Source organism: Tursiops truncatus, chromosome 1, assembly GCF_011762595.2.
Source record: "Tursiops truncatus isolate mTurTru1 chromosome 1, mTurTru1.mat.Y, whole genome shotgun sequence".
NCBI lineage: Eukaryota > Metazoa > Chordata > Mammalia > Artiodactyla > Delphinidae > Tursiops > Tursiops truncatus.
In genome coordinates, this window is record NC_047034.1 from 169,728,963 (window position 1) to 169,746,361 (window position 17,399).

Here is a 17,399-nt window from a genome sequence, read left to right on the forward strand (position 1 = left end):
TCTGTAAACCAAGGTCACAAGGTAGCCGCCAAGACTGGCTGAGTGAGAGCTGGTATGACACTTAGCCCATTCATGGCTGGCCCACGGTAAGCGTTCATTCTACGTAAGCCGTCACTGTAACTATTACAGGAGGGAAAGGACAACGAGGCTTGGCGTACTGTGATCACAGCCGTGTGATTAACTTCACACTTAGAGACTATCTTTCATTAATTCCACATGGGGGAAATTGTAAATATGTAAATCCCTTTACAGGTTCCTCCACGTTAAGCTCCAGAGAGGAACAAAGGGGACGATGCGCAAGGGACGTCATGAAGAGGCAAGAGGAGGGGTGGTGGCAGGAGAGAAACGCCCCCTTCCCATGAAGCAGCGGCGGGAGCTGTGGGTGAGGTGTCTGGAGCCCTGGGTGCGGGTCCCAGCTCAGCTGCTAACCTGACAGTGTGATCTGGGCAATTTTCTCCCCCTCTCTGGGCCTCAGTTTCCACTGCCAACTCTGATAGTCCGCATCTAAGAAAGCCTGGGGGAGAAGGCAGCTCCTGCTTCGGGCTGCCCCTGGTAACACATCTGCACAGGCCCCGGAGAAGACCCCAGCACAGGGCAGCCTGCCTGTGGCCTTCAGCTCACATGACCCCGGAAACGGCAGAACCTTGATCCTGATGCTTTGCTTGGGAGCTTTGACTGGTCAGTGCTGCGGCTATGAATGGCCCCCGTGGCCTGTCTCCCCCATCACACTGGGAACTCTCCAAGACAGGGCTGTGCTTCCACCACCAGACTGGGGCGTCTAAGGACAAGGGGTTTCCTGAGGACAGAGTCGTGTCCCTCCTCTCAGACTGAGAGCTTCTCAGGTTGGGGGCTGTGTCTCCCCCATCAGACCGGGGCATCTCTAAGGACCTGGGTGTCCCCTTTCTACCTCTGCCCACCGCCCTTAAAATTGTGCCCTGCTCGTGATTCCTACACGTGGGCTGGTATGAACTGATCCACCTGCAGGAATCAGATCCCTCGAAGTGATGTCACAAAAGGGTCCTTTTGTCCTAAGCTGTCCTGAGCTTGTTTCTAAGAGTTGTTTCCAAGCAAAGCCAGGGCCATCCACGTGCTGAGTCCCTAATCCTACCAGGCTGGGTTCTGGGGGTGGGTGAGGGCCTAGGCCCCGAGCGAACCAAGCCTCAAGGTCATCTAAGCCTCTCATATGACTCAGCTCTGCCTGCTGGCCCCTAACCTGAGTCAGGCCTCAGTGTTCTCATCCATGACATGGGCTGAAGGAGCTTTCCCTTCCACTGAGAAGGAGGGACTGGCTTCCGAGATGATTTCTCCTCGCCGCCAGCCAGTCTCTCAAAAAGAGAGCATGTGTGGGCGTTTCTGAGAGGCAGGAGGGCAGTGTAAGTGGGTACAATCTCGGGTTCTGGAAACGACGCGTGAACCCAGGGTTTGACGCTCAGGTAGATTAGTCTATAGGAAGCACTGAGAAGAGGGTCAGAACATCACAGCGGCTCAGAAAGCTTAGCTGTCCTCATCCCCGTTGTTATTAAACATGCTGCATGCCTTGCTGTTTTATTATGTTTATTGTCTGTCTGTCCTGTTCACTGCCAGCTCCACTAGAGCAGGGCCCTTCATCCCTGTGTTCACTGATTTATCCCAAGTGCCGAGAACAGTGCCTGGCCCATAGCCGGCACCCCATAGCTGTGTGTTATGTTAGAGCCAGAGGACAGGCCCAGAGCTTAGATGAGTAAATGGCTTTTCTGTGAGATTCTGCTGGGCAGACTCTCCGTGGAGGCTCTGAGGCTTGGAAGCACCCACTTCCCAGGCTGGGTCTGAGGCCAGGACCCGGGGCAACCCACGGAGAGGAGGCAGGTCCTCTCCACGCAGCGGCAAGCCGGTTGGTGAGACAAGCAGGTGCTCAGCAGAGCCCCAGCTGGGTCCCCGACCGCATCCCCTTGGGCTTCTCTAAGAACAAGGGCCGAGGCTATCTGGGCAACCGTGGACCTGCGATCCTGGATGAGGGAGGGGTATGCTGGCCCCGCAGCCCAAGTGGGGCCCACCCTCCCCCTGTTGCCCAGGTGAGCTATGGAGAAACCCCTCCTGCTGGGAAGACAGACATGGTAATGAACCTCTCTTGGTGGAGAACCCCAAGACCACAGAGATTGCTGACCATGTGTAGCTGGCCTGTCAGATGGGGGAAGGAGTACAGGGAAACGCCAGGGATTTCTGTATGAGACCCTAAACACCCCCTCGCTGCCCCCTTCCTTCAGGAAGTATTTGTAGCCTAACCCGGAGGTTCACACACGCAGAAGCACACACAGCCTGACCCTGCCCTCACGTCCGCCCCGCACGCAGCCCCCTCCCTGCCCTCTAGCAGCTGTTCACCTCCTGGTCCCCTCGGCCCCTGGCAGACCCTCCATCTGTCTTCACACCTTTGGTGGGAACCTCCCGATGGGTATCCAAAGTTCACGCAATCCGTCACGCCCCGCACAGCCCCTCTGCCCTGAGGAACGGGGCGGAAGCCTTGAGGGTCTCTCAGAGGAGGGGTGAGGGTCCAGCTCAAGTGGGGAAAAGGTCGGCTTTGGTCTGGCTGCTCACCTTAGTGGGTCAGGCTCTCTCCGTTCTTCTGCTTCCCTCCCTGAGGTTCAATTCTGGGCTCAGACAGTGCGTGGAACATCTTCTCTTTAATACCATTGCTGAACCATAGGCTCCGGAAGCCAGGGGCCCCTTAATTTGCTAGTTTCTCCTCTGTCTTGTGACAGAAGTGCTGCTCTGGGGACGAACCTCAGCCCACGTGGAGATGGGAAGAGCCGTGGTCAGGGAGCCAGGTGCCCCGGACTCTCAGGCCCAGCCGCCGTGTCCTAGCCCTCCACCTGTAAAGTGAGCTGGAGGCCCACTTGATCTCAACACCCCTCTTCAGATTTCCTCCAATATGTTTTGTACCATAAGGCCAGGCCTGGACCACATTCTCGAGTGTGGACACTGTGGGTCTCTGCAGCCATCCTTACCCAGCCCGCTCTGGATCCTGTCATGTCTAAACCTGGCTCTGGAAGGTTAGCTTGGCCAGTTAGTCCTCGGCACTAATGAGATGGCGCTGGTGGCCTTGAACCCCAAACAGGCCAATTAGGTTCTACTGGAAAAACATTCTGGTCTACAGGCTGCATCACCCTCCCAATGTGGGGCCCACGAGGACCTGCTGCTTCACCCCTGGGAGCTCTCCCTGCAGCTGCGTGGGTTCACCGGGCATTCAGCTCTGCACTGGACCTGGCCTAAGTGCTTTACCTAGGTCATCTCATTCAGTCCTCAGCAACCCTATGAGGTAGGGGCTAACATCACCCCATTTCACGGATGAGAAAACTGGGGTGTAGAGAGGGAAAGGGATCTTACCCATAAGTAAATGATGGAACTGAAATACAGTTAGTCCTCAACGACACACGTTAATTGAGGCAAATAGGAATGACCCCCAAACATGCAGAAATCGAACATTTGGGGGAATATTTTAGACCAACGGTAGCCAGTTTTTTCTATAAGGGCCAGTTTTAGGCTTTACGGGCCGTGTGATCTCTTTTGAAACTATTCAACTCTGCTCTTGTAGCACGAAGGCAGCCATAAATAAATACGTAATGAACGGACATGGCTGTGTTCCAATAAAACTTTACTTACAAAAACAGGTAGCTGGGTGGAAGTGGCCTGGGGGGATGTAGCTGACCTTCTCTTTGGTCCTTTTCTTTAGGTAACACATTTCTCATACCAACTATATTGTCCTGGAATGGCCGGGGTGGTGGGGGTGGGTGCGGGGCAGGGGTGAGAGAACTAATGTTTATTTGGCCCCTATTCTGTGCCTGGCTCTGTGCTAAGTGCTTTGACCTGTTAGCACATTGAATGCAGAGAACACCCCTCTTAGGAGGTTAGCAGCTCTCTGTTTAATTACTCTTTTGTTTAATGGGAGATAAACGAAGGCTCAAAGATGCTTACTAGCCTAACACCCTGAGCAGAGGAGCTGGGATTTAAACCCCCTCCAAGCCTCACCTTTTCTACCACGTTACAGCTGTTCAGATAAGTTTGCACCCCATGTGTTCTCACCACAGACATGACAGAGGTGTCTCAGAAAATGGGAGGCAAGGTAAAATGAGACTTGGATTCAATTCTTTCCCCCACAGATATTTGAGAGTCTGTTATAGCGACAAAAATGAGCTCAGCAGTTCTTCCAATTTACTAGGATTTCGAGCATCACTGAGTCCTGTTCCCCAAACCCTCCAATAACCACATCAGCCTCAGCCTTGTCTTTCTGGCTTCATCTAAAGATGGTCCCACCGCTTCCAATAGCACCGTCAGGCGATGAGTGACTTAACCAGCAACCAACCACATGTGAGTAAACAGAGTTCCAAGACCCAATGAGAGTAGAGTTCCCAGGCTAGAACCATCCCTCCCCTCCCCACCCATTGCCACAGTTCTCTCCACCAGTAGTACATGGTCCTTTCTTTCACTCATTGGTCACGCCTAGTGACCAAAGTGGGAGACGGAGCCCAGGATGGAATCCAGGAAAGACTCCCGATTCTAGAACAAAGCCCCAACCAGTCAGCATCCCATAGGAAATGGTGCAAGGCTTCCATCAACGCACCGAAAATGCCTGACTTTTATGGACTGAACAGCCATGAGGGGGGTGATGGGCCAGTTTAATAAGCTCTGGGTGGTGAGAAATATGGAAACCTGTGATGGAAACCTTTTCTCTGCATCTGCCCGCTGGGTCACCCAGGTCTGTGGCTTGAAGAAGATAAACCCAGGGTGAAGGGTCACAGAATAGTGACAAGTGCAGGTGGAAGGAGCATGCCCGCCTCCCACTTAAACTCTCTCAAGGTGTCCAACAGCCATTCTTCCCCAAGGGAGAGTCAGCCTGTGTCCCCCAGAGCCCTCGCTGGCTGGACTGGCGATCATCTGGTGATGGGACCTTGGGCGGGGTGTGGGGACACCTACCTGAGGAGACAGGCCATTGCTGACAGGGTTCATGTGGTTGGAGGGCGCTGCCGGGTTCATGAAGCTCTCGGAGTAGCTGGTGAAGCTGTGGCGAGCTCCGTAAGCAGAGCTGGTGTCTGCGGCTGCAGCGGCCGCAGCCAGGCCCCCCTGGTGCATGGTGGACGGCGGGAGGGGCTGGGGCCGGTGCACAGTGCTGCCCCCATCTGTGGAGAGACCCAGGAGAGGGCCTGAGCAAGTGGCCTCACCCCAGAGGGCGAGGGAGGGCAAGTACTTCCTGTTTGGAAGGCAAGACCTGAGCCTCGTCCTTCTCCCAGCCTCCTTCCATCAGATGGAGCGGGGAGGGGACCACCTTCTCTTGCTACTTGGGATGGGACGACTGGCTTCTGGGCAGGACACTACGGACTGGCAAGTCTTGACTGACCACCAGTCAACATTCCAGACAACCTCTAGGCACCCACTACGTGCTGGCCTTGTTCTCAGTGGTTGGCACATAGTAGGTGCTCAATAAACATTATCTGGACTGGAAGTCAGATCTCCGTGAGGACTGTGTCAATCTGCCCAGGCCTGTCCCCATAGCGCTTTATGAGTGCCGACCACTCACCAGGTGCTCTTACAAATAGTGTCTAAAGGTATGAAGCAATAGTGATTCCCATTTTACAGATGAAGAAACTAAGGCTCAGTGGGCTCAGGGCCCTTGTGCAAGGTGACAAGGCTAGTGAGTGGGGGGTCAGAGTTTGAACTGCCGTTCTGTTCCTAGCTGCGGGGCTGCTCTTCCTCTCTGTCCCAGCCCCTCCACGTAGGCCTTCCGGCAGATGGGACCATCACCATTGGCCACAGTTCAATTTCTCATCAAAAATCACAGGGAGGCCTCTCCTCAGCTTCTAGAACTCTAGCCTGCCAGTCCTTTAAGAGGAGGCCATGGGGCTCCATGAGGCCGAAGTCAAGTAGCAGGATTCTTAATGTGTGCTGGGGGCGGAGGGTGGGAAGGGGAGGGCAGACTGGGGGCCAGGAGCCAGGGAGGGAGGGGAGTTACTCTTCTCTGCCCACCATCATCTCTTCTGCATTTTAATAAGACCCAGAAGACACATGTGACTTTACAGTTTGAGAAGCTCTGTTCTAAACAGGTGCATGGAGGCGACCTTGTTTATCTTCACCTGGGTGCAGAGCCTAGTAGTTCAAGGGCAGGACCCCATCTCTTCTGTCTTAATAGTCTGTCCCCATGAAAGCAGCCAGGCAGCCATTAAAGAGAAACCAAACACCCTCTTACTCTTTCTTTGTTAAGGAAGGAAGGAGTGGGTGGGGGTGGAGGGGAATGAAAAGGTGTGGCTGAGATGCCTGGATGGGGCTGCGCACTCACCTTGGGAGATGGTGGTGGTGGGGTAGGTGGAGTCTGGCAGCTGGTAGGGGGGCAGCGTGGGCATGCCGGTGGGCGGGAAGCCGCCTGGCAGAAGGTGGTTGAATGCTGCCAGCTGGTTGGCTCCTGCCTGTTTACGCCAGCGGGCACGGCGGTTACTGAACCAGACCTGGGGGATGGAGAGCGGAGCATGGACAGCCCTCAGCTTGGCTCCTGGCAGGGAGCTGAGGCACGGCTATACCCTCCATCCAGCCAGCATCCTCTTCCGTGGGAGGAGATCCTCACCTCCCTGCAACTCGGAACAGTTTGCAAAGTGATTTCATAGGTACAATCCCATTCTGTCCTCCCGACCGCCCAATGAGGAGGTCATTATCATGATCCCCATTTTACAGATGAGCAAACTGAGACCCAGAGACAGTGGGGGACTTGTCCATGTGACAGGGTGGGTCGGCGAGGCACAGCCGGGTCTGAGTGACTCTCAGTCCAGTGCTCTTTCCCTGCAGCTGCTCCCGCCCTCAAAGATGTGTGACCACCCTTGTTCATACACATGCTCACTCCTCACCTCCTCCAGGAAGCCCCCAAGGAGGAGGCCGCATATCCAGAACCCACCTGAATTGAGACCCACCTGCCACACTCAGATGTGAAAGTCTAGTTCTTTGTCAGGAGCCTGAGACCCTGCTTGGCTTTCGCTGCATGGGCCCCCTTGATTAGGAAAGCCCACCTTCCACAGACACAGGGATTGATTAAGCACCAGTGGGAAGATAACCTAACATCTTTTTTTTTTTTTTTTTGCGATCCGTGGGCCTCTCACTGTTGTGGGCTCTCCCGTTGCGGAGCACAGGCTCCGGACGCGCAGGCTCAGCGGCCATGGCTCACGGGCCCAGCCGCTCCGCGGCATGTGAGATCTTCCCGGACCGGGGCACGAATCCGTGTTCCCTGCATTGGCAGGTGGACTCTCAACCACTGTGCCACCAGGGAAGCCCAATCTAACATCTTTGGGTCTCCCTTTCCTCCAAGACCTGTGCTAGCTCTTCGTACGTCTGTCCATACATAGACCCGTGAGGCCTTCTAGTCCCATTTACAGAAGGGGAAACTGAGGCTCAAAGAGGTCAAATCACTTGACCAAGGCCACACCACTAGTCTGTAATAGATGTGAGGTTCAAACTTCAATCAGTCTGACTTCCTAGAACCTTCGTGTCTGGATTTGCAGCAAATTCCCTGGGACAAACCAGAGAAATATTAATACAAGAATGAGTGTGAAAAACGGGGCTGCTGTGAGAGAATGCTTCTCCACCTCTGGACTTTGCACAAGATGTTCCTTCCAACCTAAACGCTCTTCCAGGGCTGGCTCCTCAGCCTGCGGGGCTCAGCAGAAATGCCTCCCCCCTGCTCCAATGAGGAATCCCTGCCTCAAAAGTAAGTCCAGGCAGGTCCCCATCCCCTTCTATCAGGAGGCCTCCAGCTGTGAGCTGCCTCATACAAACAATTATTGTCTTTATCTGTTTCTTTGTTTCCCCTTCAGGCCCTAAGCCTCACAGGCAGAAGCCAAGAATGCCTGGCCCATGGCTCACAGCTCTATAGGAATACTTGCTGAATGAATGAATCAATGAATGAATGAACGAACAAACAAATGAACAGTGGAAGGCAGAGATGGCTCTGGTGTGCCTTTGCTGGTGTTTGGCCACAAGGCTCAGTAGGGAGTCCCCCCACTGGTGGGTGAAGACACGGATCCCCTGGCATGGATCACTTAAGACACCCAAACCTCTGGACGATGTCTGCTGACCTGAGGGCGGTCTCAGCAGGGACGGAGGGGTGTTTATGGCCCCTGGTATCGGCTGTCCTTTCTCCGAGGGGAGAAACGGTGTTCAGCTTACCAAGCTGGATGAACAGGGCAGCTGTTCCTTCCGTTAAGGATTCACAGAAAAAGGAGATGTGGCAGCGAAATCAAGACCAAAAACTGGCTCCCAAATAAAATGAAGGTCCTGGCTTTTCCCCACCTCCCCAAGGCAGCGAGGGCTTCCCCACGGGCGTCCTGAGCGGGATAGATGTCTGCCAGTCCGACTGAGGCAGTGTTACCTGCTCCCTGCTTCAGACGGAGGGTGTGGGGAACGGCTTTGTTTTAAATCAGCATTTCCCAAAGGGTGGGGCTCCTACACTCCGAGGTGGAGAGACATCCCCAAAGGTGAGTAACACAGATGATAAATAACCCTGAACCACTCCCATCTCTTCTGGGCCTGGGGCGTGTGGAAGAGACAGTCTCAGCTTGGCGCTCAGCATCCTTCCTAACACTCGCCAGTCTCCCTGTTTAAAGCACAGGGAGGACGCCCTGGCAGGTGATGTATTCCGGCAGGACTTTCCCATGCTGTCTTGTTTTCCCTTGTGTGAGTGTTTCCAGTTGCCTTCCTTTTTATGAGAGTGATATGCATGTTTATTTTAAAATACACTGATTTGGGGCTTCCCTGGTGGTGCAGCGGTTGAGAGTCCGCCTGCCGATGCAGGGGACAAGGGTTCGTGCCCCGGTCCGGGAAGATCCCACATGCCGCGGAGCGGCTGGGCCCGTGAGCCATGGCCGCTGAGCCTGCGCGTCTGGAGCCTGTGCTCCGCAACGGGAGAGGCCACAGCAGTGAGAGGCCCGCAGACCGCAAAAAAAAAAAAAAAAAAAAAACACTAATTTTATTTTAAAAAGTAAATGACAATACAGATAATACACAAACGTGGCCAAAGTCCTGAAGATGGTCAGAGAAAGACTTAAGTTTGGGACGCCGTGCTCTAGTTTCACTGCATGCAGCTGTTTCTTCGGCATGGGTCATCTGTTCCTCAAACAAAGAGGACTCAACCAAGTTGGAAGCGTTCTCGCCCTTCCCCTTCCTTTCCCTTCCTTTTCCTCCTCCTTCCCGCCCTCCTTACTTCCTTCCTTCCCATCTCAAACTGTTCCTGGGACTCCACTCTGTGTCAAGCAGGACAGTAAGGATAGAAGGTGAGCAGGACACAGTCCCAGCCCTCAAGCTGCCCTTGGCCTGGGCACACGACAGATAAGTCAAAGGACAGCTGCTCTCTGGTGCAGTCAGCTCAGATGAGGTGGCAAGCAAGGTGCTATAAGGAGGTCTGAGGAGGGGTTTCCAACTCCTCTCAGCATCCAGGAGGACTTCCTGGAGGAGAGGACACGTCTTTTGCTTTTTTTCCCCTCTCCTCGCTTCTTCCTCACTGTCCTGTCTCCCCAGGGCTGCCTCCACCACAGCAGGCACCTCCGTCCTCACAAAGTGTGACATGATGGTTAAGAGCAGGGACTCTGGAGCCCAACTGCCTGGCTTTGAATCCTGCCTCTGACTCCTAGCTAAGATGGGCAAATTCCATTATTCCTCTGGGCCTCATTTTCTTTGTTGCTAAGAACCACCTACCTTCTTGGTGGTTCTGGACCTCAAAGGAGTTAACACAGGCAAAGTGTTTACTTAGAACAGCATCTACAACTCTTATTCTGCTGGAAAGCCTCCGATGGCTGAGCTGGCAAGGCTCTTAGCCAGTATGTACTTCAAGCTTCCTATTTACGTATGGGGAAATGGAGGCTCCAGGAGGGACAGTGGTGGCCCCAGTGTCCCACCCAGAATCCCTGCTCAGGGTTGAGTTCTTTAAAAGTAGAGGCTGGATTTTATTACTTACTTTTGGTCCTTCCCTCAACACCTAGCCCTGGTAGCAGGACACTGTAGGAAGCATCAGTTTACCGAGTTGAACATTTCAACTGGCCCTTCTTTCAATGTAGCACCGAGGAAAAGGACACGACGGACAGACTTGGGCTCGGGTCCCAGGACAGTCACTTATTACGTGTGTCTTTAGGAAGTTGCTTCTCTTAGAGAAATCTCAGGTTTCTCACCTACGAAGTGGAGAGACGAATCGTCCCTACCTCCTAGGGTTACAGTGAGAATGATGAAGATTATGTATGTAAGGTGCCGAGCGTCGTGCCTGGCGCATAGAAATGCATCATAAATGTCATCTAGTGTAATGAAAAGATGTGGTGTAAGTTATTACTTAGCCAGTCCCTCTAGTGCCTCCAAAATGCAATTCTGTTCCGAATGTGCCCAGCCCACCCCCAGGCAAATAGCAGGGTTCTGATTTGGGGCCATATGTAAAGAGTTGCACACAGCCCTGGTCTCTTGGTGCTGGTCATCTGAAGGGTGAGATGGTTTCATAGGCAGTTGTGGGAGACACCTGGGGTGGCCTCGGGACCTATCAGACCTGCAGCCTCTGTTTCTAGAAGAAACACACAGGCTCAGGGATCTTGGAGCTCAGGACGAAACAGATTTGTTCACCTGCAAGGAAGATGTATGCAGAGGTTGGCTTCGGGACCCCAGGTGTTTAGAAATGAAGATTCTTCCAGGGGAAGGAGTCATTGGTCCCTAGGCATGCGTCCTCCTGCCTCACGCCCCTTTCCTACCCTTCATGGTGGTTGGGCTTTCTGGGGGCTGAGATGGGGCGTCTCCACCAGCCATCGGGGGTACCATATAACACCATATAATGCCCTGCGGGGCTCCACCAGGAGGCTCCCGACCCTCTGCTGGGGAGCAGGGCTGGAAGGGAGGCAGAGGGGGTGACGTACTTGACTGATAGAACCCCGCCTGACATATATTTACCTGCTTCCTTGCTTCCTTGGACATCAGCCCCATGACAGCAGGGATTTCTTGTCTGCTGAATCCCCTGTGCTTAGAACCGTGTCTGGCACATAGTAGGTACCCAACATGACTGCCAGATGAATGACCCTGGAGTGTCAAGGGTGGCCAGAATTGGAACCACTAAGAAGAGGTGGAGTTTAATACTAATGGCCCCTACTCAGGGCACTTCTGCGTGCCAAGCACTTCCTGACTCTGTGTCTGTGTGTTTACATGCAATCATTTAATCCTCAGAACAAAGTGGACCCTGTTTCTGTCGTCTCCATTTTGCAGAGGAGGGACCTGAGGACCGAGGGAGTAAGTGATGGAGCTAGAATTCACACATGGGCGTCTGGCCCCGAGACCACTCTGAACCACTCCAGTATCCCGTCTCCCGGCACCACTGAAACGTGATGGCATAGGACTGCAAAATCCCCGAATCATAGGTTCTTAGAGTCAGACGCCAAGACCTTAAAAGTAATCAGCCCCAAAATCAAAGCAGTGCTCAGAGGGTTTCAGGTCCCTGCTCCCTTGTCCACAGCGGGAACCCTCTCACCAGGGTCTCCGATCCACTGGACACTGCACTTTTCCTCGAACACTTCCGGTTACAGGGATCTCATCACCTCACAAGACAGCCCTGATAGTCAATAAGTTAGGATCCTAGAGCTTTAAGGAGGCTTAGTGCTCATTTAGCTTGATCCCTTTATTTATAGGTGGGAGACTGAGTCTCAGGAAAGGAAGCTGACCTGTTGAAGGTGACACAGCTGATCAGAGGCAGAAACCGATGGGAACCCGGCCTGTGGCTCCCAATCTTGTGTTTTTGTCCCTGCAGACCTTTCTATGGGATTTAGGACATGGTCCTATCGGCCCTGGTCTCCCCACCGCTCCGAGGGGCCTCTCAGAGCAGCTGTGTCCTCCAAGCCTTCTCTTCTCTGGGACAAATATTCTGTTATTCCTGTCTTGATTTTGGGGTCCGCCTTTATTTATTTTTTAAAAACTCAACATGTATTGATCCCTCCTCGGCTGGGATCAGGCCAAGTTCTCAGGCTAAGGGTTGTGGGGAGACCCCGCCCCACCCTGGGGAGCTCAGAGCCTGAGGGGGGAGACCCCGCCCCGCCCCGGGGGAGCTCAGAGCCTGAGGGGGGAGGTGGAGGACGGCAGCCTTGGTCCCCTCACCGTGAGTCTGCCTGAGCTCTGGCTGCCCCCCCTGTTCCCAGGCCCCCCTCCATCCTTGGACCTTGAGTGACACCTGTTTCTGAGTCCCCTGGGCCAATAAAAGCACTGCCCTGACAGCCAAGAAATTTTACAAGGAGCGGTCAGGCTTCCAGGTGGTGGGAAGCAGCCATGGCCACCAGACGTGGGAATGAGAAAGCACCCAGGAATGTGCCCAGAACAGCTGCAGGGGGATCAGAGGCGGGGGAGGGAGGCTGGGGGCTGGGGGGCAGGCTCGGGTATCACCCCGGAGAGGAGGGGAAGGAATGAGATGAGCTGGCTGCTGCCGCCTGCCCCCTTCCCCTCAGGATCTCCCTCAGGGGCAGCCAAGGGTCCCCCACTCCAGGATGGGGGTGGGGAGGGCAGAGGGAGGTACGCGGGTCCCCGGATTGCTTAAATGCCACTTTGCTTCTAGAACTTTATTGCTTTGCAAATCCCAGGCTCTGAGTCCATTTCTTCCTTCTGAATGGCTAGAACCTGGCCTTGGCATCCATCAGGCTTGAGTTCCAGGCCCAGTTCAGCCTCTGCTGGGCTCTGTATCCCCCCCATGTCGCTGCTCTGAGCCTCAGCTTCTGTGCCTGCGGCTTGGGGAGTGGCCATCCCGACCTGAGAAGGCGGTCTGCGCTTCCACCAGGTCACGTGGGAGTAGCCCCCAGCACTGCCGCTGGCATAAGGTAGGTGCCCAACCAAGGCTGGTCCCCCTTGGATAAGATAGAAGCGCCCCCAGTGAACAGTTGGGGGCGGGACTTCTGTAGACCCGCCTCCCCCATTCACAGAGAAGCCAGGCCAAGAATGGGCCCCCACAGGAGCTGTTCATCAGACCCCTCTCTTCCTCCTCTGCACCCTCCCCGACCCACCCAGCCTGAGCCCGTCCCAGCCGGGCCCCTAGAGACTCTGACTTAGAGAACTGTAGACCTCGTGGAATCCGAGAGCACAGCTTGGGGAGCGGAGGCAAGTCCCCCCACCCCACTGCAGGCCTTGAACCCCAGACAGACTCTGCTCTTTCCATGCCCTCCCTTCCCCCAGGCCCACTGATTAGGAGGCACGCACTTTGAGGGTGTAGAGGGCGTGTTCTAGGCCTGCCCACCCTCCCCCGCATGCTTCTAACTCACCAGGAACATGCTCCCAGTCGGCTTGCATGCTTCTCATAACAGGAGACTCATTACCCATCTTAGGAAGCTACGTCTCTTCTGGAATGTGTGTCCTGATTACTTCCTCCCCTCCTCAGAGATTTGGAGACTTTTCTACTCCCCGAGCTCCCTCTCTTGTGGCTGAACCAATGTCCTTCCTTCCTCCCTCCCTCACCCTTTTCTCCTCTCCCTTTCTGTCTCTCCTCCATCCCTCCTTCCCCCCTTCCCCGCCCCCCCACGATCCAAGTCCTCACTGCCGCTCCTGGCTTCCCTGGGACTGCCTAGGGATTAGTTAATCAGTCAACATTCGCTGCCCATTTACTCTGTACCAAGTGCCAGGGCAATACTTGCCTACACGGTTCCTGGATCACTTGCTGCAGAACCTCCATCCCCACCCTGGGGAGTGCCCACTAAACCCTCTGACCCTGGCCACTCCCACCTTCCCAATCCTGGTCTCCGGATGATGCCCACAGCACAAAGCCCCAGGCGCCCCCTCACCTGCACGCGTGCCTCCGTCAGCTTGGTCCTCTGCGCCAGCTCCTCCCGGGTGTAGATGTCCGGGTAGTGAGTCCTCTCGAAGGCCTTCTCCAGCTCCTCCAGCTGCTCGGCTGTGAACGTGGTCCGACTGCGGCGCTGCTTACGTTTCAGAGGGAGGTCGGGTTCTGACTCCACGTCCGAGCCCTCATCCAGACGGTTGCCTACAGCCAGGTGAGAGGGAGGAAGAGGGTGGGGGCCCAGTGAGATGGACGGGTGCTTTGTGCATACCTGCAGGCCACCACGGCACTGAGCCTCAGATCCCTCCTGAGCACAGGAAGGATGTTCCCCCCCGGCACTATTTATCAGCGTGAAGGCTGGGAAGCAACCTCTCTGCCCAACCTTAGGGGATTGGTTAAATACCTTATGGCCCAGCCATTCCTTTAAAAAAATAACCCCTGTAGTTGGGCATTTAGGTTATTTCTACTGACACGGAAGGATGTCCATGACATGGCACTCAGGGGATGGTTTCATGAGGAAACACACTTGTCAAAATTCCTAGAACTATATTCTCCAAAAGGGGGAGAATTTTACTGAATATTCACTGCACCTCAATAAACCTGACTTTAAGAAGAAGGCAAGGGGGTATCCCTGGTGGCGCAGTGGTTGAGAGTCCGCCTGCCGATGCACGGAACACGGGTTCGTGCCCCGGTCCGGGAAGATCCCACATGCCGTGGAGCGGCTGGGCCCGTGAGCCATGGCTGCTGAGCCTGCGCATCCGGAACCTGTGCTCCGCAACGGGAGAGGCCACAACAGTGAGAGGCCCGCATACAACAAAAAAAAAAAAAAAAAAAAAAAAAAAAAGAAGAAGGCAAGGTACAACCAGTGTGTGGAGATCAATCCCACTTTTGGAAAAAGCGTGCATAATACATCATAGAACACTACACTCAAAAGACCAACAAATGTTAACCTTCAGGGTGACAGAATTTTTGTTTTCTTTTTAAAACTTATTTATAGTTTAGTATTTCTTAAATGATGATCATTTAAACAATGACACTATTGCATTTTTGGAAAATATTGCAAAAACTAACGAAAGGAAGAAGCAGGAAGAAAGGAAAGGTTGGAGGAAGGGAACAAATGCTTGTGCCCAGGGCTGGCAGTCAGGAAGCCTAGATTCCAGGCTTGGTTCTCCCCCAGATGCCCTGAACTGTGACCCTAGGAAGGCTACCTTCCCTCCTTGGGTCTCAGTTTCCCCATTTACAGTATGAAGCGTTTGGACTACGTGACTTCCACACCCAGGCCCTTCCTGGGATGTTCCAGGATCACTGAGTGATCTTACAGGCTGGAGGAGACCTCACCTGATGACCTTGACCATAGCCATGGCTCCCACCACATCATCCCCATTAATTTCCACCCTGAAGCCTAGGGGTAGGTGAAGGCCTTTGCTTCTGTGCAGAGAGAGCCCAGGAGTCGGGCCCTGGATGGGCTGTCAGGACAGGAATTTACCTCTGTCCCAGGTCCAGGTGATGGAGGCTGCAAGAAGGGCTTGATCAAGCTCCTCGGCCGTCAGGGCTGAAGACATCCTGGGGGCTGAACTGACTCTCCACCCCCATCAAGCTTGGGCCTCGTGCCCATCCCTGATCCAGCAGAAGGAATGCTAGCAAGGAGCCCCCTAGCCAGGGCTCTGAAACTGCACCCTCAGGAGCATGGAGGAGGGGGCTGGTGAGAAGAGGAAACCAGGGAAGGGAGAGGAGAAAGCGGCAGAGATGGTCTTCCTCCTCCCCACTCCTGCTTTCTCCCTTTTCTTGTTTCATTTCTCTCTCCCCTCCCTTTCCATCTCCATCTTTGATATTTGTGGAGTACATCTAGGTTTTGTCATTCATTCATTCCCCAGAGCATTGACAGAGCACCCGCTATGTGTCACGTGCAGGCTACGTAAGCTGTGTTCTGGAAGCTCACCTGAGTCAAGCTGGAAGAGCCTCAGAGATCATGTGCTCACACTACAGATGGGAGAAACTGAGTCACAGAGAAGTAACATCACACACGCAAAGTCCCTCAGCAAGTGTCCACACCCACACTCAGACCCTGCTCTCCTGTCCCCCATCCTGTTCTTACTCAGTGGCTTCAAATGTTGGTTATACAGATAGGTCTAGGCTCCTCCCACAAGGGACAACTGTCCCCCATCCCTGAAAAAAACACAACACCTAATGCAACCTCTTAGATGTCAAGTGGAGGTGAAGGGAAAGGCATTCCAGGTGGGGGGAAGAGCATGTGCAAAGTCCTGGCGTCTCAAAGGGCAAGATGCGTGATGCCATCATGGGGCTGCATCCCCCAGAGGCGATGCTCCTCTGCCCCAGACCCCCTTTCCCCCATCCTGCTAACACGGCCATCGGGAGGTCATCCCTGCTTTTCATTGGCTGCTGATTGTGACGCCACACAACAAGGGAAGCAATGGCAAGGAGACCTGCCTTCATGGCTGCCTGCCTCACCCCTAAAGGCAGACACCTGGGGTCGGATCCAGCCACCCCCCTGCCCTTTCCCAGCTCCCTGTCACTAAGAGGAGGCCGGAACGGTCACAGCTGGCATGCTGGGGTGCTTTCCCCAGCACGTCTGGGGCTCAGAGGCAAATACAAGTAATCCCAAGGATTCACTTCCTGAAACTCACTGCATAACTTCGATTTTCTGACGTTGACAAGGAGAGAGCCCTTGGGGCCTCAGAAGGAGAGAGCTGAGATTGGCAGGCAGCAAGGGAGGCCAGCCTGTAGATGGGGAATGGGACACCGGGCTCTGTCCTCCAGTGGGGACCCTTGGGCTCGGACAGGAGCTGAGATGGGCTGTTGGGGGCAAAACCTATGGGCAGAGATCGTACTCAGAGCTGTGAGGTCAGATCGGGGAGGAGATGGAGAGCCCCAGCCTGATGGAGAAGGCACAGCCCTGTCCTGGGAGAACCCCCAGCCTGATTAAGTCTCACTTCAGTTTAGAGCAGTGCCGTCCAATAGAACTTTCTGTGATGATGGAAATGTTCTAGGTCTGTGCAGTTCAATACGGTAGCGTCAGCCACATGTAGTACCGAGCACTTGAAATGTGTCCAGTGCAACTGAAGATCCGAGTTTTTCATTTTATTTCATTTTCCTTCAAATTTACTTAGCCGCACGGGGCTGGTGGCTACCCCACAGGACAGCGTGTCTTTAGCGCCGCTGGTCTCTCTTTTTAGCAAGGAGAGGACAGGCCTCAAGATCTTTCTGCGTGCACTAGTCTCCAGGTAGAATTAAACGACATTGTTTGTTTTTAGGATATTTGTTTTTATGGTTCCCATCTGTTTATAAGACGTGACAGGCATATTTCATTTACAAGAGAATTTGTTTCCTTGAATTCAGTGTTTTTTGTTTTTTTTTTTACGGTACGCGGGCCTCTCACTGTTGTGGCCTCTCCTGTTGCGGAGCACAGGCTCCGGACGCGCAAGCTCAGCGGCCATGGCTCACGGGCCCAGCCGCTCCGCGGCATGTGGGATCCTCCCGGACCGGGGCACGAACCCGCGTCCCCTGCATCGGCAGGCGGACTCTCAACCACTGCGCCACCAGGGAAGCCCTTGAATTCAGTTTTTAAAGATACTTTTGCACCAAGTAAAATATTAAGGAAATA

The 17,399-nt window shown here is 54.2% G+C and overlaps 1 protein-coding gene across 1 annotated transcript in view; it reads right to left on the reverse strand.

Moving 5' to 3' along the window:
• Positions 1-17,399, reverse strand: part of PAX7 (paired box 7) — a 92,722-nt gene that overhangs the window by 24,918 nt on the left and 50,405 nt on the right. The window contains exons 5-7 of the mRNA XM_033842367.2: positions 13,782-13,981; positions 6,305-6,470; positions 4,948-5,150 (exon numbers count right to left, since the gene is read on the reverse strand). Coding sequence (XP_033698258.1) covers positions 4,948-5,150; positions 6,305-6,470; positions 13,782-13,981 — 569 coding nt within the window. The remainder of the gene's footprint in view (positions 1-4,947; positions 5,151-6,304; positions 6,471-13,781; positions 13,982-17,399) is intronic.